General features: G+C 46.2%; 2 protein-coding genes across 2 annotated transcripts in view; both read right to left on the bottom strand.

Moving 5' to 3' along the window:
- LOC125551487 (protein HUA2-LIKE 2-like) overlaps positions 1–17,828 on the bottom strand; it is a 38,084-nt gene extending 20,256 nt beyond the window's left edge. The window contains 2 exon segments of the mRNA XM_048714744.1: positions 14,167–14,243; positions 17,444–17,828. Coding sequence (XP_048570701.1) covers positions 14,167–14,243; positions 17,444–17,569 — 203 coding nt within the window. The 5' untranslated portion in view covers positions 17,570–17,828.
- LOC125551488 lies at positions 9,659–14,239 on the bottom strand. The gene is made up of 2 exons (XM_048714745.1): positions 10,062–14,239; positions 9,659–9,786 (listed from the first exon to the last, which is right to left on the bottom strand). Exons 1-2 carry the CDS (start codon positions 11,224–11,226, stop codon positions 9,740–9,742), a joined length of 1,212 nt encoding a protein of 403 aa, XP_048570702.1. The 5' UTR covers positions 11,227–14,239; the 3' UTR covers positions 9,659–9,739.
- Positions 17,829–20,345: the final 2,517 nt, after the last annotated feature.

The raw sequence follows: 20,345 nt of genomic DNA, 5'->3' as shown, positions 1-20,345 counted from the left end.
CCTTTGAGGCGTTGGCATGATCCTAACCGGACCTCCTTGAGCACCGGAAGAAATACCAGCGTCTCAACGTCGTTCCCCTCTTGAAGGCTCTACTTTGGCTGCAGGTGGAGTACTTGATGCGGCAGATGGTGTGTAACACCCACAATGCGGCTATATCTCCCACGTGTCGAGACACGACTTAGAGGCATAACTGTATGATGGTTTAGTCGCAAGTTGGGTAATCTTCACACAATCCCATGTGCTGAATAAGAAAGGGATAAAGAGTTGGCTTACAATCGCCACTTGACACAAATAACAAGTTAAACATACATCATCCAGAATACAATCAAGGTCCGACTACGAAACCAAAATAAAAAAAGACAACCCCAAATGCTAGATCCCCGATCGTCCCAACTGGGCTCCACTACTGATCAACCGGAAAAGACACAAAACAATAAACAAGATCTTCATCGAGCTCCCACCTGAGCTCGGTGGTGTCACCTGCACTGGTATCATCGGCACCTGCAACTGTTTGGAAGTATCCGTGAGTCACGAGGACTCAGCAATCTCACACCCGCGAGATCAAGACTATTTAAGCTTATGGGTAGCATAAGGTAATGAGGTGGAGCTGCAGCAAGCACTAAGCAAATATGGTGGCTAACATACGCAAATAAGAGCGAGAAGAGAAGCAACGCAACGGTCGTGAAGCTAAAAGTGATCAAGAAGTGATCCTGAAACTACTTACGCACAACCAAAACACAAGAACCGTGTTCACTTCCCGGACTTCATCAAAAAGAGACCATCACGGTTACACACACAATTGATGCATTTTAATTAAGTTAAGTGTCAAGTTCTCTACAACTGAACATTAACAAATTCTCATCTGTCACATAACCGCAAGCACGGCTTTTGAAAGTTTAAACCCTGCAGGGGTGTCCCAACTTAGCTCATCACAAGCTCTTCCGGTCAACGAAGGATATTCCTTCTCCCGGGAAGACCCGATCAGGCTCGGAATCCCGGTTACAAGACTTTTCAACAATGATAAAACAAGACCAGCAAAGCCGCCCGATGTGCCGACAAATCCCGATAGGAGCTGCACATATCTCGTTCTCAGAGCACACCGGATAGGTCAAGCTACGAGTAAAACCAGCCCTCAAGTTGCCCCGAGATGGCCTCGCAGGTTGCCCAGTTCGGACCAACACTTAGAGAAGCACTGGCCCGGGGGGTTAAAATAAAAATGACCCTCGGGCTCCGGAAACCCAAGGGAAAAAGGCTTAGGTTGTTAGGCAAATGTAAAACCAAGGTTGGGCCTTGCTGGAGGAGTTTTATTCAAAGCAAACTGTCAAGGGTTCCCATAACACCCAAGCGCGCAAGGAACGCAAAATTAAGGAACATAACACCGGTATGACGGAAACTAGAGCGGCAAAAGTGGAACAAAACACCAGGCATAAGGCCAAGCCTTCCACCCTTTACCAAGTATATAGATGCATTAATTAAAATAAGAGATATTGTGATATCCCAACATATCCATGTTCCAACATGAAACAAACTTCAACTTTACCTGCAACTAGCAACGCTATAAGAGGGGCCAAGCAAAAGCGGTAACATAGCCAAACAACGGTTTGCTAGAATGGTTGAAAAAGGTTAGAGGCTATCATGCAATTTGAGAGGCTGGAAAAACAAGTGATAGGTAGCACGACATAGCGGTAGAGCGAACAACTAGCAAGCAAAGATAGAAATAGACTTTAAACTTTATTTGAATGTAACAAGGCAAAAAGAGCAATAGTGAAGAAGAAGAGTACGAGAATATTCCTTCTGAAATATAATTTTCTTAAGAAAATAATTTCTAAGGCTTTCCATTTCTAACTAAGGCCACGCGACTAGGTCGACATCACCAAACATATACAACAACTATATAATCAAACAAAAGCAAGTATTCTATAAGACAACTAAACCAACATTACAAACCATTCTAGTCAAGCAACGAAACATCATACAACAATATGAAATGAAATGATCTTAGTCTAGTCCTAAAATATTATTAAAAGGAAATAGAATCAACTGCATTATATCAAACTAATTCATTTGTCAAACAATTAACAACAACTACACAACACATTGAACAAATGGATGAACAACTATCTTAGACATGATATGGTTAAGAGTAATTATCAACCACAAATAAATACTAGGATGAATACAAATATTCATAATGGTTAACAACAACCAAAGTATAAACATCAAACGCAATTACTATAGTGAGCATTGCTATAACAAGAGCCAATCCAATACTATGGTCAAAACTAAATAAACAACTAAATCAAGACACATCTTCACACAAGGCATGTGAGTATAGAATCACTAGAGGTCTCAACGAATAACACATGCATCAACAAACGAGTGATCATGATAAGATACTAAAGTAGGACATGGTCTTATTACTAAAGAACGACTAATACCAATAACCACTAACGGTAATAATATCACCACAACACAACTCAACTAACATGAAAGGTAAACTAGTCTAAGCATGTGATGGACTATTGCAAGACATATACAAAACTCATAATAGTAACGTGAGACAAGTCAATCATATAAGAGCAACACAAGTACAATGATAACACATGGAACACCATAAGACATGAAAGATCACTTGCATAAACGACATCTAGATATACAACAATGTTATAACTAGGTACAAATGTATAACGCTATGTAAGAATGATCATCACACAAGATGCCAAATTATGATACTAATATAATACAACTCGCAACAATGAGATAACTTAGTTGATATCAACTAACATGAACATCAAGAATGGCAAGAGCACACAACCTTACATACTAGTTATCTCATATAAGCACATGGACATAGTTATGTCCTATAAGCACATGGACATGTCATACTAAGCATTTAGGCAAGTTAGACAACCAGATCATGACATCAAGCAATGTACTATACTAGAATGAGTGAAAATGACATGCACTTCTATTTATTACAATCTATAGTTGTAAAGACATAGATACTCCACTAGGCATGATCTAATACATGAACTGCTACATACATGCTATACAATCTAGTTATGCAGTCACATCATCATGCGGGGTATTGATGAAGCATCAAACTTAAGTCATATGAGATCATACACTGGAAACATGTATCTCTAACAGGCAAAGGCTAACCATATGTGTGATCATAAAGTACAAACTAACACTCATATAACACATGTAAAGCATCCAATGGAACACACACGACCTTGAGAAAGTGCTAAAAAATATGTCAAGCAATTCATCATGCATAACTACTGCCTAGTTAAGTACATGGATAATTACTAAGAAGTAACAAACTAAGTTCTATGCCACGAGCACAAATGCTATGTAGCACTAAGACCTAAATCATGACATAAAGGAACCAACCATGTAATCTAGGATGGCGACATGTACGAAAATAGAGGAACAACTACACAAAATGTGTTATGCCACAGAAAACTATAATGGAATTGTTCTAAAGTAACATAGCACTTTATTTAACATCTATAACCTAGCATAAAGAAAACTATGCAAGAACACACATGACAAATACCTAAACAACTATCATAGGCATGTCATGATTTCAAACCAATAAAACAACGTGTGACATGAATAGAAATGAACATGTGAACCATATCTAAGATATATCAATGCTAAGCAACAATTAAAATTAATCAAGACATGAAGTAATTAATGATTCAATGAACAAAGCAAAGCCTAGAATAATCCTATAGAATTTAAGCATGGCGAACATTCAACAAAAATTGTACACATGCATAAGATAGCGCTACATGCTATGCAACAATATCACATGAGACAATTTAGAAATATATAACAAGTAAAAGAGATCCTTACAATAAATCTAGTCAGTCACATCTAACATCTAAAATTATGAAATAATTATGAGCGACTCCTAGGCATGTCATGAACATATAAAAAAATATCAAACCAACACAAAAGTTCACTGATCAACTACCACACATAATAATAATTTGCCGAAACTTGTACATAGTAATATCATACGACTACATACCCCACGAAAGAAATATCACATAACTATAATCGGTAAAATAAATAAATCAAGCAATCATATATATACGAGACACACAAATTATGAGATAGCTAGCACACACACTCCTACACGTATCAAGAACACAAGAAAACAATATATTAATAAATAGTCCGATAAACAACCAAAATCCATAATAAAACTTGATTAACCAAAGTAACCTAACTCCACTACGGGATTGCTACAGCCATATAAAACGTTTCTTCTACTGGGGAGATCAAACGATGAACAAAAACGATGAAAATGTGACCATGACCTACGGTTTATGCGACAGATAGCATCAACGCACCCAACGATAAAAATAGGAGGAACTATGATGTCTAGGAGATAAATTGAATGATGTTTTGAAGTCGCACAAAAGGAATTGGATAGTTGCTCACCGAGTTTGACAGAACGACGCGAAGAACTCGACGAACAGTGTTGGTGGACATGCAAAATTGTTCGCGTCTGGTCGACGGAACGCGTTCTTTCTTCTCTGAATGGATTCGTGGTGTGGAGAGGAACCTTGGGGCGCAAGGGTGCTGATGGAGATGGTCTACGCCACCGGGAACGAGCGCCGGCATCCATGGAGCAGCAGCAGTTCGGAGAGAGTTTTGGAGAGATTGAGGAAGGGAGAAGGGAGGAGTTGATATGGGTCAGCAAGAGGAGCAAGGGGCACACATATATATACTCACGGATTTAAGAACGCTTGAGAATCAGGAGTGCTAGTGCATGTACGTTTCAGCTTCACTATTGCTCTTCTGTAGATTGAAACGTACAGAGGGAGAGAAGAGGAGGCGCTCGCTTGGCTGGGTATTGGCTCAGTTTGGCTTTGGTCCAAGTGGGAGAGAAAGAAGAAAGGAAAAGTTGGCCGTTGGCCCATTCAGGTGTGAGAAAAATATAGGTGGGCTTGACACAGGGAAGAGAGAGGAAAGACATACTGTCCACAGGAATTTGGTATAAAGTTTGAGAGAGGGAAACAAATTGATTTTCCTAAGAGGAAAATCTAGTAATGAAAAAGAAGCTCAAACAAAATATCACGAACTTAGAAATCAAAGAAAACACAGACTTGCATATTTAAATATGCTTAAGACCAAAATAAAACCCAACTAAAAGAAACAACAAAACTCAAATTTAATTTAAGTTGGTATTAGTTCAAATTAAATCCTCCAAATTATAAAAGTCCAATTTAAGCTTCGATACCAAACGAAAATTTTCTCGCCCTGATTTTTGGAAAACTTTTTCTTAAACATTTCAAGAATCGGGATGTTACAGATATCGAGGGTATGGTCATCTTGCCTGAGATCCCGCAAGAAAGAAGAACGAGTCCAAGAAACTCCGGAACGAAACCGAAACTAACAAGAGAAGCAACCCGGAAAGAAGCAAGCAACATAGTAAACAACCAACACATAAACATGGCATGATGCACAACCAAGTATGATGCATGTCCGGTTTAAAATGCAAGGCATGGCAAAGTGCACAAACAATACTACAAATTAAGTGGAGCTCAATATGCAACGAGTTGCATATTGACGAAACACCACATTCAATCATTTAGTTCACTCTCGTTTATGTACCCAACAATATTAAATGTTATTAAACATGACAAGAGGTGAAGCATATGAAAACTACCTATCTAGGTAAGTTTAAATGAGGCCGGAACAACAAACAACAAGTCCGGAGAATCCCCATATGCATATTTTAAGGTTGGTACTGTTCTGCCCTATACACAATTTTAGAGTTGTTAAACATGCAAGAAGAGTGCACCATGTTAAACTAGACATTTTTCTACCCCATTTACATATAAAGATTATTAAGTTTTGGAGCTACGATTATTTAGTTATGAAATAAAACATTTTAACATGGCATGGCAACGCAATATAACCAAATGAGATAAGCATGGTGCAAGAAGCAAAGATATGACAAAGCACTCAACATGATCATGGTATCAACATAGAGGAATAAAATATGCAAAATAATTATGATAATGCAACAAACAAAATAAACACACAACAACAACTAAAATAAAGGAAGGCATCTGGAGCGTCGGTCTTGGGACGTCACATGGTGGCTGATGATGCATCGCTCTGGCGTAGACTGCTACAAAGGGAGCAGGTCGCAACGTATGCTACTGTCAGCACTCCCCCAACGAATGCTACACCAGTCCCTTTCGGGCACTGCCTTTCACCCGCCAACTCTAGGCACATGGGTGCGAGGAACGTTGGCCTAGGCAGCAAGGTTTCTGAGTCGCCTAGCCAAGTCGAGTCGCCATGCCTCCGACTAGTGGCTCGCTGCGATTAGTCTGCGACTCGTCGTGATTAATCGCCCCAAGTCGCCCCAGGTGTTAAGAGGAGGAGGAGGAGGGGGGAAGAGGAGGAGGAGGGGGGAAGAGGTGTTGTTGCAGGCGGAGGAGGGGGAAGGCAGCTGCTTGGAGTATAATTCAGCTTGGAGAAGGCAGCAGCAGCTCGTAGGAGCAATGGAGGCGGCGATTCTGATGTGGAATGGGAGCACGCGTCTTGCTCCTCTGTTTCGTGCTAGAGAGCTGGCCCAATAGGCCCATTATGTAACCCTTGTTAGGAATATGCAACTTGTATTCCCATGAGGCCATAGGCCGATATATATACATGTACAGGTGTGGAACATATGCAGGAAACCCCTTATACAACGGGATAAATACAAAGGGGTACATGACTTATATTATAACTCTAACACCCCCCCTCAAACTCATGGTGGATGAACAACACTGAGTTTGGAGAGATAAAAGCCATGTTGTGCTCTAGTCTGAGCCTTCGTCAGGAAATCCGCCAACTGTAACTCGGAAGGCACATACTGAAGAGCAATAACCTGATCCTGCACACCAGCGCGCACATAGAAAGCATCAACACCAATATGCTTGGTGAGCTCATGCTTCACAGGATCGCGTGCAATGCTGATAGCACCTGTACTGTCAGATAAAAGCAGAGTCGGTGTAGTGACAGAAACACCAAAATCCTGAAGTAACCACCGTAACCAAGTCACCTCTGCCGTCAAAAGAGCCATTGCTCGCAACTCAGCCTCGGCACTCGAACGGGAAACTGCAAGCTGTTTCTTCGTCTTCCAGGCAATGAGAGAACCACCAAGAAAAACACAGTAAGCAGAAAGTGAACGGCGATCGGAAGGATCACTAGCCCACGTAGCATCCGAATAGGCCTGGAGCTGTAAAGAACTGGAGCGAGGAAAGAAGAGACGGTGAGAGATCGTGCCTCGAAGATATCGAAGAACACGAAGGAGATGACTATAGTGAACCGAGGTGGGGACAGAGACAAACTGACTCAGAATATGAACCAGATAAGAGATGTCCGGACGAGTGACAGCAAGATAGACAAGACTGCCAACAAGATGACGATAACGCGTCGGGTCAGGGAGAGGATCACCATCAGTAGCACGAAGGTGAACATTGAGCTCCATAGGAGTCTCAACAATGCGCTCGTCAGTAAGAGCAGCACGAGCAAGAAGATCCTGGATATACTTTTCCTGGGATATAAAAAAGCCATCAGAGGTAGAAGAGACTTCAATCCCAAGAAAGTAGCGAAGAGGTCCAAGATCAGACATAAGAAACTGCTCACTAAGACGGGCCTTTACAAAGGCAATATACTCGGGGTCATCCCCCGTGATGATCATGTCATCAACATAAAGAAGAAGAAGAGTCCGACCACGAGGAGAAAGGTGAATAAACAATGCTGGATCATGAGCACTAGCTAAAAAACCAGCAGCAGTGATCACAGAGGCAAAGCGCTCAAACCAGGCGCGGGGGGCTTGCTTAAGGCCATAGAGAGAGCGACGAAGACGACATACCATGCCATCAGGAACAGAATACCCAGGTGGTGGCTGCATGTACACCTCCTCACGTAGCTCACCATTAAGAAAGGCATTCTTAACATCAAGCTGAGATATAGACCAGTGGCGTGCAGAGGCAACGGCAAGAAGTGTACGAACAGTGGTCATATGAGCCACAGGAGAAAAAGTCTCGTCATAATCACGACCATGCTCCTGCTGAAAACCACGAGCCACAAGACGAGCTTTGTGACGCTCAAGAGAACCATCGGAGCGAGTCTTAACCTTGTAGACCCACTTACAAGTGATCGGACGGACTCCGGGAGGAAGAGAAACAAGATCCCAGGTACCAGTGCGTTCAAGAGCAGCAATCTCCTCTGCCATCGCAAACTGCCATTCAGGATGAACAACAGCCTGACGGTAAGAAGTCGGCTCAAGAACAGCAGCACCAGCGGTGGGAAATCCAAAGCGATCAACAGGCGGACGAGGACGAGAACGCAAGCCATAAGTAGGCTGAGAGGAAGATGACGACCCATCTACAGAGGCATCGACTGGTCGTGGACGACGAGTGTAATGCTGAGGAAAAGATGGAATAATAGAAGGAGGAATCGGCAAGGTAGAATCAGGGGTGGCGACGAAAAAGTCACCGGAGATGAAGGTGTAGAATCCGGTGACAGGCTGGGAGAGGAGACCGGGGAGGAAGTCACTGGAGATGAAGGTGGAGAACCCGGTGACATGCTAGGCGAGGAGACCGGGGAGGATGGTGGCTGCAAATCAACTAGATGTGGAGAAGGAGAGAAAGTGGAACGGAGAGGTACAGTCTCGGCGGGGGTGAGAGGTGAGTCAGGAAAAGTGAGGAAAGAGATATCCTGCACTGAGAAAGTCGAGGAAGATGGGCGTGGGTAGAAGGGACGAGACTCTTCAAAAGTCACATCTCGAGAGATACGCATCCGACGACCAATAGGATCCCAACAACGATAGCCCTTATGCTCATCACTGTAGCCTAAGAAGACACACTCAACAGATTGAGCGGTCAGTTTGGTGCGTTCGCGAGGGACAAGAAGAACATAGCAAACACAACCAAACAAGCGAAGCATCGAATAATCGGGAGAACGATCAAAAAGTCGCTCGAAAGGAACACCACCCTGTAGAGCAGCGGAAGGCTGTATATTGATAAGATAGGTGGATGTGGAGACGGCCTCAGCCCAAAAATGAGGCGGGAGAGAGGCAGCAATCATCAATGCACGAGCCGTCTCAAGAAGATGTCGATGCTTTCGCTCAGCCACACCATTCTGAGCATGAGCACCAGGACAAGAGAATTGAGAGAGAGTCCCGTGCTCAGCAAGAACACCACGCAACATCTTAGAGATATACTCGCCAGCGGAGTCAGCACGAAAAACACGAATGGGTGAAGAGAACTGAGTATGAACCATGGCAGCAAAACGCTGATAAATAGACAACACCTCAGAACGAGAAGTCATGAAATAAAGCCATGTGTAACGAGAGAAATCATCTATGAAAATAATATAGTATTTATGACCACCTTTCGAAGCGAAAGGGGCCGGACCCCATACATCAGAATGGACTAAATCGAAAGGACGCTTAGACACTGACTCACTATGTGAATATGGTAACTGAATCTGCTTGCCAAGACGACAACCCTGACACTCTAAAGAGACATCTCCTGAGACAGACCCCAGAAGACCTCGACGAACTAAAGAAGACAACCGAGAACCACACAGATGACCAAGTCGATGATGCCACTGCTGGAAGGAACCAGTGACAGAGGCGACAGAAGCGGAAGAACTGGCGATGGTGGTGGCAGCAGAAGGAACATGAAGCCAGTCCAACTCCCAAAGACCCTGAGAATCACGGCGGCGAGGGCCAGCCCCAACCAGAGTGTGCGTGTGACGGTCCTGGACAGAACAAGAGTCAACGTCAAGGATGACGCGACAACCAGAATCCGTAAGTTGACCAGCAGAAAACAAATTCATGGTAAGTCGAGGAACATGAGCAACATCAGGAACAGAATAAGGAGTAGTAAGATTGCCTCTACTAGCAACAGAAAGTGGAGTACCATCAGCAGTGAAGACATGAATAGGAGAAGCCAGTGATCGAAGAGAGGACAAAGTGGAAGAATGAGAAGACATATGAAAAGAAGCTCCAGAGTCCAGAACCCATGGGGATGTACCTGACTGTGTAGAGGGTGATTGCTCAGTGCGGGAAGCATCAGTCACAGAACCGGCAGTACCCGTCGAGGAAGAACCTGAAGCCGCGAGCAGACGCTTAAGTCTCAGAATATCCTGCTCAGTCAAAGCAATGGCTGAAGCTGTCGAGGTAGATGACGAAGTCCCTGAAGATGATGATCGAGCCTTGCGCATGTGTTTCTTCTTCGTGTAGCACTGAGACTCAAGATGACCATCACTGTTGCAATAGGCGCAATGTGGACGGGGGCGACCTGAGCCTCCAGAAGTAGTGGGCAAGAGCGGCGGAGCACTCGAGCGAGAAGGGGTCGGTGGAGCAAGTGGCGTAGGAACACGAGTAGCGAGCACAGAGGGAACCGCCAGCAAACCAGCACCACGTAAGCGAGTCTCCTCAGCACGAATCTCAGAAAGCGCCTCCATGAGAGAAATACGGCCACGAGCAAACAACTGAGCACGCCGGGGCTCAAACTCCTGACGGAGCCGAGACAAGAACTCATAGACGCGATGAAACTCTAAATTGGCCTGGACAGCCTGGCAACAGGGGCAGGTACGACACCCAGCACTACGGAGAGAATCAAGCTGGCGCCAGATAGCAGAACTCTGTGCATAGAAGTCATCAACAGTAGAGTCACCCTGCTGAAGAGCATGCTCCTGACGGCTCACAGAGAGGTATAAGGCATCACCAGAGGGCTGATAGCGCTCACGAAGACGGGTCCACATCTCAAAGACAGTAGAAAGACCCAGAAATTCAGAAGCAAACTGAGGCAGAACACTAGCAGTGAGAACAGCTGCAGCACGAGCATCATCATCAAGCCACTGGGTGTAAACAGACAGAGCACCATGATACGTCTGAAGAGCCTCCTCATAAGCCAAAACCCTCTCATCATAAGCACGATCAGCAGCCTCATCAGCAACCTTAGCCGCATCCTTAGCGGCCTGATTAGCATCCGTAGGAAGAACCGATGGAGTTGGCGGAGTGGGGGCCACCGGAGGAACTGGACGTGGCGGACAGCAGACCTCGCCAGAAAGAACACCCCAAAGACGGATGCCACGCATGTGAATGCGCATGAAGCCAGTGAACTCGGTGTAGTTAGTACCATCAAAGATCACCGGACAGCGAGGGACAGCAACATAGCCCGATGCAGCAGACATTTTTTTTAGATCCGACGAGAGCGACCAGATCGGGATCAGGCGCTGGCTGGGGACGGATCGAGCGGAAGATAGGGACGGGCCGGCAGCAGGAGATCGAAGCGGGATCAGGCGCTGGCGATCGGGATCAGGCGCTGGCGATCGGGATTAATCGGATCGGGATCAGGCGCTGGCAATCGGGATCAGGCGCTGGCGATCGGGATCGGATCGGGACGGGCCTGTAGCAGCGGAAGCCGGCTGGAGATCGGGGGCACCTACTGGACGAGCCCCCTGGGACGATCTGACGGGTGGCTGGGCGACTCTGAGCAAGACGGGCCGGCAGCGGGAGCCCTGCGAGCGGCCAGCTGGAGAGGAGATCGGAGGCGCCTGCGGGACGAGCCCCCTGCTTCGATCGAGCAGACGGAGAGGAGATCGAGCGAGGGTAGAGATCGATTGCTTCGATCGAATAGACGGATCAAACGCACGAGTTGCAGCGTGCAAAAAAATTGACCTAGCTCTAATACCATGTTAGGAATATGCAACTTGTATTCCCATGAGGCCATAGGCCGATATATATATACATGTACAGTGTGGAACATATGCAGGAAACCCCTTATACAACGGGATAAATACAAAGGAGTACATGACTTATATTATAACTCTAACAACCCTAGCTTCCAGATAAAAATCCCAACCGTCCATATGCTCTAATCTGAACCGTGCATCTGCTCCCATGTGCCTTTCTCCTTCGTCTCTTCCGTGCTTCTCCTCGTACATGCGGCGCACTCTCCAGCTTCGTCTCCTCCTCCCCTCCCTCGAACTCTGGCCTCCTCACCTTCCCAGTCTTCCCTCCCTTGGCCTTGCTGAAGCAAGCCGCCCTGCTCTGAGGTCCTAGTCGCCCGACTAGTCGTCGACTAATCGTCGACTAGCCTACCAGTCGCGCGACTCGCTCCTCAAGCCAAGTCGCCTGCGCAAGCCAACCTCGCTCCAACGACTTGGCGATTAGTCGGCGATTAGTCTGCGATTAGTCGGCGACTCAAAAACCTTGCTAGGCAGTCCTGGAGCTGCAATCATCCCTGGAGCGGTGATGCTGCCCCGTTGCTCCGAGTCTCGGCGCCTCACCATTTTTGGCTGGAGGCAAGGCTGGGCGAGGCCTAATGTTGCTGCGTGTCTGTAGTTGAGGGCACCTCCTTACCTAGTTGTAGTCGCTTGGCGAGGACGGTCCGGTGTGTGAGTGCGCGCGTGTCCCTCCTTTCTGGAGGTTGTACCCCCGATATCTTCCGGTTCAATATAATGAAACACAAATTCTTTTGCGTTTTCTCGAAACAAATTGAACATGTTGGTAGTGCGAGCGACAGAGAGAGTAGTGCCAGAAACTAATTGTACTTTTCTCAATGCTCAATATAACTCCAATATTTTCAAGAGATTGGCCTAAATGTGTAGTTTGATTTCTCTTACCCATGGCATATAATTTTTCCATGGTGCCAAATAGGGAAGAAATATATTTTTTAGGCCAACAGAGAAGCACATTTTAAGAAAGGGAGAAATAAGGAATTATTCTACTCCTAAAGGTCGAGGAGCAGGTTCTTCCCCTGGCTTGTACACCATTGTATTATTGGTTGTCAAAAACTCCATATGATAACTTGAACTGAACATGTTGATAGTGTGACTTTCTCAGACACTAGAACAAAGAGAGGACTGTGCCGGAAACTAATTGTGCTTTTCTCAATGCTCAGTATAACTCCAATTTTTTCAAGAGATTGGCCTAAGGGTGTGTTCGGATGTCCTCCTGCCCCACGCTTCACAAAAAGCTGGAGCGGAGCTGAGCCGAACGAAAAATCTCGAAGAAGCTAGCTTCGAGAAGCACAGCCGGAGTCCAATGTAAAAACAAAAAGCACCAAAATCACAGCTCCAGGATAGACCAGGAAAACGAGAAGTGAGGAGTTCGGCATAATTACAAGGGGATGCCACCGCCAAGTCGAAAAAACGATTCGCACGGCTCAGCCCCGACGCCTGTTCCCCTCTCTCCCTCGACATCTCTTCTGCTCGTGACCTACCCAGCGCCGCCGGTCGCCGCCGCCACGCCCGATTCCACCCCTTCGTCGGCCGGCGAGCCTCTCCGCCAGTAGATCCGACCATTCCAGCCCCGTTCCCGCCGGATCCCGTCCCGAATGAGCACTTTCCAGCGCCGCCAGCCAGGAGCAGCAACCCCACCGGCAGGAGACGCCCACCTTGACGCCATTGATGCCGGTGCTCACCATGTCTTCCTTTGAGCCAGCCTCCTCGCCCTCGCCCCCTCGCCCCAACCCAAGGTGAGCTCGCCTTTGCATCTTCCCTATGGCTGGTGATGGTATTGTACAAGTGCTGGGAGAAGCTGTCAAGCGTGCAGAACGCGTCGGAATTGCCAGGTGAAGTGAGAAGCTAGCTCTAGAAGCTGGATTTGTGAAGTTTTAAGAAGCTAGATAGATTCCGAACACGCCCTAAATGTGTAGTTTGATTTCTCTTACCCATGGCATGTAATTTTTCCAGTTAAGTGGATTGTCCAGAGTTAACAACCTTAAGTTTATCCTATATATATTTGTTGAACTAAGAAATAGGCACGTGCAAATTACAGAAAGAAATAAAATAACAGGTTTTGACAACCAGATGTTAATCCATGCTAAAGTATCTATCTAATCTGCAACTTATAGCTGGATAAACAACATTATTTACTCAGGAAAGTAAAGTGGTGCGCAAATAGTAAGTAGGCACTGACATAATAACCCAAGAAAACATACTTACAAAGATATGCAACATTCTTTTTTACCATAACAAGTACTCCATATATAACCAATTGTCCAATTATAAAGACAAAGCAGATGAGCCATAGAAAAACTTCAACGCACACTAAACAGATGGAGGTAGATACAAGCAGCTTCTGAACTCCATACAAAAATGAAAGGTTTCATTCAAAACAGAACTTACATCTGTTTAGTTCCATAGAAGTAGACCAGACGCTTATTTTTAACAGAAGGTAGACCCCATTGCTCTGGTTCACTTATCTGCAAAGCATGCAAATAGCAAATTCAAATAAAATAAACTGAAACACAAGGAAAATAATTTATGTCAAACTTTCTCCCTCACAGAAATAGTCTAACATCAGCAAAGGAACAAATTAGCACATTCTGCAGTTAACTTAATAACTCCTTGGTAAATACAGCCACACAGCGATTAAGGAAGTATGCAGGACAGTGAAAAAAGGCGCGAGGGGACAACAAAATGCCTAGCGCTTAATCGTGCTAGGCGTTCGCTTAGGCGAGATAAGCACTATGCAGTGGGAAGACACACAATTAGCGCCTAGAGCTTTCTTTATCATTTATGCAGGATGTCTATGACAGTTTCGAGTTCAACTGAACATATAGAATAGTTACTAAGAGCATCTACAGCCAGAGCCCTCATATCGTCCCCAAACATCCGGGCATCCGGGCAACCTGCCCGATCACTGCCCAGAGAGCAAATTGCCACCCAACTGGACCTCGCATAGTCAGCCCAAACGTGTGGGCTTACCGGCACTCCCCAAACATAGCCCGTATCTGGGGCGTACTGGACGCGTCCGCCACGTCGATCCGGCCTACGATAGCCCACCCCGCCCCCACCAATACCCCACCCGGACCAAACTCTAGTCAAAGTCCTCACTCTTCTTGACTGCTCCGTCTACACTGCCCCGTCTCCTCCCCTCCTCGTACTCTCTCCTTCACCATGGCAGCAGATCCGGCAGCGAATCCGAGACAATCAATTGTGCGGCACTCGTCAAGAAGGATTCCAGCTCGTCCTCTCCAGACGACGAGGAGCTCGCATTCCGCATTGCCCTCCGCCGGTCACTGATGGATAGGAGCAGGAGCTCAAGCTCCACAGCCTCCTCGATGGCCCGGAGGGGCAGCTGCGGCTCCGCGTCAGCCTGCGACCGCATGTTGCAGTTTTCGCCAGGCAGCTGGCAACCGATGGCACCCAGCACCTCCAGCCACTACTCTCGGGCGGCGCTGAGTGCTTGTCCCCAGCATCGCCGAACCAATGGTCGCGGCTGCCCGAGTCAAAGGCGTGGGCCTATCGCCATCCAAGGCAGAGGGCGGCGCAGACCGCCTCCAGCCGGTCCAGCTGCGGATCTTACAATTCCGCGCCAGAGCCGCTTTTGCCCGCCACCAACGATGACGAGATCATCCATCGACGTCATCCTCCGGTCCTTTCACCTCAGCGGAGACGGACGCCCGTCGCTGCCGCCGCAAAAAATGCGACGGCACTCCGCATCATAATCAAGGAGTCCAAGCACCTCGCAAGGCAAAAGGCGGCTGCCGTGAAGAAAGCCGCCCGTCTCGCGAGGGCACGCCCGCGCCGCCCGGCGTCTGGCTGGGATCCGCTCATCCTCCTCCGACAACAGAACTACCAACGACGATACCGCCCCTTCAGCCGCCGGCGCCTACACCGAGGACTACCCATCACTCCGAAGACCCCAAGAGGAAGCGGCCGGCAAGGAAGTGGTGAAGTCTCGCGGCCTCTTCCTCCACAAGTATCTATCTATCTTTTATCGTAACTAGGTGATGAACACTCTGTCTGGTTGTATCTATGTGATGATGAAACTTGCTATCCCCCAATATATGTTTGCTATTGCTATGTTCAAATTGCATCTATGTAAATGCGGAACACGTTGCATGGGTTGTATGGCTTTGGGGGCGGACGGACATTTGAGGAGGACGGCTACGGATGTGGAGATATGGGGGGTGACCGGCCACTGTCCACAGACACACTCGGGCGCGTCCGCGGACATATAGGGTGCCAAATTTGGCAATCGTGGTTGTAGATGCTCTAAGCATCTCAGCAAACGAATAGCTTAACCAAGTATGCAGCATGCAGCGAGTGTGATACTAACATTAGAAGTTTTCACTTTCGAGAATACTTGTGCAGCGAGTGTAACTATTGAAAACAACGTTGAGAAGGAAATTTGTTGAGTCATGCAAACATTAGCCAATGATGAGAATCAAATGCAGAAGGTTTATGAAGTAAACTGCCAACCATGAAACACCAATATACAGTTTGATTTTTTTAGCTCTAAGCCAAACCACTTATAACAAAAATAACATATGCATCACGCACTTATTACAGCTCAATGAATTCATTAACTGAACAAGAACTTTGGACAAGGTTATGTCCCAAAGAAGAAAATATTGAAGATAACCGATATTCCTGGACAAAAGTAAATAAATAGGGATTAATCCAATGAGCAAAAAAGTTCAAGGGCCAACACAAGGACGGGTCATAGCTTAGGTACTTATTATCCCTGTCTCTGGAGATCCATTAATGCTAATCAAGCAATTAAAAGATTGCATTTAACATGCCAAAGTGAAACCATAAGTTGTTCAGAAATCACAGAGAACCTTGCACCAGTGTAAACAAGGTGGTCCAAGGGCCAACATAAGGTCGGGTCATAGTTTAGTTATTTATCCCTATCTTGAAGATCCATTAATGCCAAGCAAGCAATCAAAAGTTCGCATTTAACATGCCAAAGTGAAATCACAATTTGTTCACAAGTCACAAAGAACCTTGCACCAGTGTAAACAGGTACTAATGGGTCCTAAGAGCAAAACACAAATTGGAACCTATGCATCTAATAAACTTGAACAAATCACAATGAATAAAGAGCACATTATGTAACTAACAAACTTCGAACAGCAGGCGCAGGGATGTATATATATCCAAAGTCCAAACAGAGTTAAGACATATCACTCAAATCCTACATGATTCCCAGTTCCTTTAAACTCTAAATTACCAGCAACGCCAAATATTATCAATAAAAAAACCAGCAGCTAGAAGAAAGAAGAAGGAAAACAAGAAATGAAACTAGTTAAGCTGCGATAAAACATAGGAATATCACCTAATTTCAAAAGCTCGGGAAAATGAAACAAGAAACAGCTTCTCTGACTCAAAGATCCATTTTTCCGTATCCTAAACCGTGTGCATACCAAATCTCACTGGTAAGCGGCAAGAAAAGCACAAAAACTAGAACAGGTTAACAGCTAAAACAATCAAATCGGGGCAAGAGGCCATCGAAGAACCTAAGATTTGGCCAAAATGGCAGCATGGCAGGCCCCACAAGGCCCGCCTTCCACCCTGGAACGAAACCCTAAGCAAGCTAACCCGAGTTCCCAAGCCACAGGCTACCCGGACAACTGCGTACGAGGCTACAGATGAGAAAGAAGCCCGAACTCACCATGGCTGGCCACGCGGGGAAGCCCTTCATCTTGGCGAGCACCAGGTCGCCGACCTTCCACTGCGCCGCGGCCGCCGCCGCTGCAGCAGCCGCAGATGCGCCGCGCTTCCTCCTCGCCGGCGCCATCGGTCTCCCGCAACCAGCCAACCGCAGGGCCGCCGCCGCCTCCGGGGCGGCGATTAGCGCACAGCGCACGAGGCTGTGTAGCGGCAGCAGGCCGCAGCTAGTGCCGGAGGCAGCAGGGCGCCCGGTGGTCGTCCTCCCCCTCCTCTTCCCTTTAGCTTCAACAACGGCGGCGGCAGGCAGCGGCGAGGGGAAGAGGAATTTTACTTATTTTTATCATTCTCTTCTGCTCTCCTGGTTTTATGAGTATATTTTGTGTTTTGAGCTGTGTTTTTTTATGTGTGTGTTTGAGCAATTTTTCTTAATCAAAGTTGCGCTTTATTTAACTTACGAAGTTCGGAATCTCATCCGACAAAACAGAAAGAACGAAATGAGGGACCAAACCTTACAAAATTCATCACCTACTACTACCCTAGCTAGCTTAGAGCATCTCCGGCCGTTGGCCCCCCAGAGGCGCCTAAAATCGCCACCCGGAGGCTAGCCGGCGTAAAAAAAGGGCCTGGGGGCGAGTTGGTCCCCAGTCGCCGGCCCGAGGGCCGCCACCAGACGCGTCTAATTTTTTCAAAAAAAAAACGTTGAACGAAGTTCGGTTAAACACGGCTAAATTTCGGCAAACTTTGACATATATTAGACATGTTCGCGACGCGGTACATAGCAAATATAAACTAAAAAAAGAAATCGTTGAACGTCGAGTAGTCGTCGTGGTCGTTGTCATCCTCGCCGCCGTTATCATCGTTGGCCTTCTCCTCCTTGACGCGGCCGTCCCTGCTGGACCCCTGCCCGGCGTCGCCATGACGGACGGGTGGCGGTGGCGCGTCGTCGTCGTCGCTATCGTCGAGGACGACGACTCCTCCTTCATCGCGGCCCCGGCGGCGCTGCTCGGATGATCCCGCAGCCCGGATCCAGCCGGCCCCACTCCGGCGATCCACACCGGCCTCGGATCCGGCAAGTCCCGCCGCCACCGTGACCTCCAACTCCGGCGAGCTACTCCGGCCACCTCGGTTCGCGAGCCGGAAACCCTAGATCCCGAGGTCCACTTTTCCACTAAGTCCCTTTTTTGGTTAATTTTATGCTCCCTTCATCATGCCATAACTCTGTGCCCGTAGCTCCATTTTGGGCGTATCAAATTGTTCATCTGAATGTGCTCTTCATTTTGTTACATTGTGCCATGCTTGTTTGAGTCCATCTTGATGCCCAAATTGTTGATGCAAGAGTGCTATAAAATGTTAGTTCCTTTTTCTTAGCAGATCTTGAGCATTTGTCATTTTTGCCATGTTTATTGTGTGCTGCATATGAGCATGAGTTCTACATGTGTTTTGGGCTATGTCATGCCATCTTTACAGGGGTGTATGCCATGTATTTTTGTGATCTTTGTGGTGACTAGCACATGCATGCAAAGTAGCTCTCGTGATATTGCTGATTTCAGGGACTTAGAATTTCACCAAGTCATTTTCCTGATGTTATGTTTATGCCATGTATTCATGTTGCTACAGAGAGATCCATGCTTCTTTTGAATATGTTCAGTAAGGATGATTTGGACATATGGTTGTGCTCTATCCATCCATGCCTCTGTTTGCATTTATGGAGTGGTCTAGCATGACTCAATCTTGCTCTACTTTTGCTATAAAATGTTCCTGACACACTGTTTACGTGTTAATTAATTTTGCCAAGGTTGTTGTAGTTGATCCATGCATGTTATGAGATTGTTCTTGCCATGTTTAGCTTCTTAAACATGTCTTATTACTATTGCTATGCTTATCTTGCCATGCAATGCCTTGTGTTGAGTGAATCAAGCTCGCAAACATGCCTTCATAATTCTGTTTTTGTCATGTCCAGTTTTCTGCTAAGACTGAATCTGTTAACGAAACTTGCTATGTTTACATAGGTGCCATCATATCTTCTGATCCTTTTTGGCTTATGGTCAGTAAGGGACTTTTGTCCTATGCTTTGAGTAGATTCATGCCATGCCTTGTTTGCCATGATATGTTCCTGTAGCATGTTGTTATCTTGCTCTAAACATTGCTTCCTGATGTTAATTCCTGGCATGTTGTTATTTTCACAGTCTGTGATGCTGTTATCTTTTGCACTTTTGCCATGCTTGTTTGAACCTGCTATTGTGTGATTTAGCAGTAGCTGAGTGTTCATCTTTTGTCAAGCATCTTGAGTAGATCACTGCCATGTGCTTTGTTGCTATGTTAGAGTGCAGTAGCTTAGTTTCTTGTTGCATTTTAGGTGGCATCGTGCTGTTAGTCGCATAATTGTGACATTCTTGTTTTGCTTGCCATTTGCAAACCGTGCATCCGATTCTGGTGATCTTTATATCGATTTCGACCGAAATCAACTCATCTTTCCAGCGGCACACTTGCTTTGCCAAGTTGAGGCATGGTTCAATCTTTTCTTTCCGGAGCACGCATATGCATTGCATATCACATCCTGCATATCATGCCATGTTTTGCATCATGTTGCTTGCGCATTGTACCATGGTTGATTGTGGTTTCCTTTGCTTGTGTTCTTGCCTTGGGTAGAGCTGGGAGACGAGTACGTGATCGAGGAACCCATTGAGTACGCTTACAAGGATCAAGCTTACCTCAACTCAGAGAACTTTGCAGGCAAGATGACCATACCCTCGAAATCACTTCTTTCTTTGCTTGCTAGTTGCTCGCTCTTTTGCTATGTCGCGATACCTATCACTTGCTATATCATGCCTCCCATATTGCCATGTCAAAACTCTAACCCACCTTGTCGTAGCAAACCGTTATATGGCTATGTTACCGCTTTG

The sequence above is a fragment of the Triticum urartu genome, chromosome 4 (genome assembly GCF_003073215.2).
Source record: "Triticum urartu cultivar G1812 chromosome 4, Tu2.1, whole genome shotgun sequence".
Classification (NCBI taxonomy): Eukaryota; Viridiplantae; Streptophyta; class Magnoliopsida; order Poales; family Poaceae; genus Triticum; species Triticum urartu.
The sequence above is the reverse complement of the archived record's forward strand: the minus strand, read 5'-3'. Positions and strand labels throughout refer to the sequence as shown.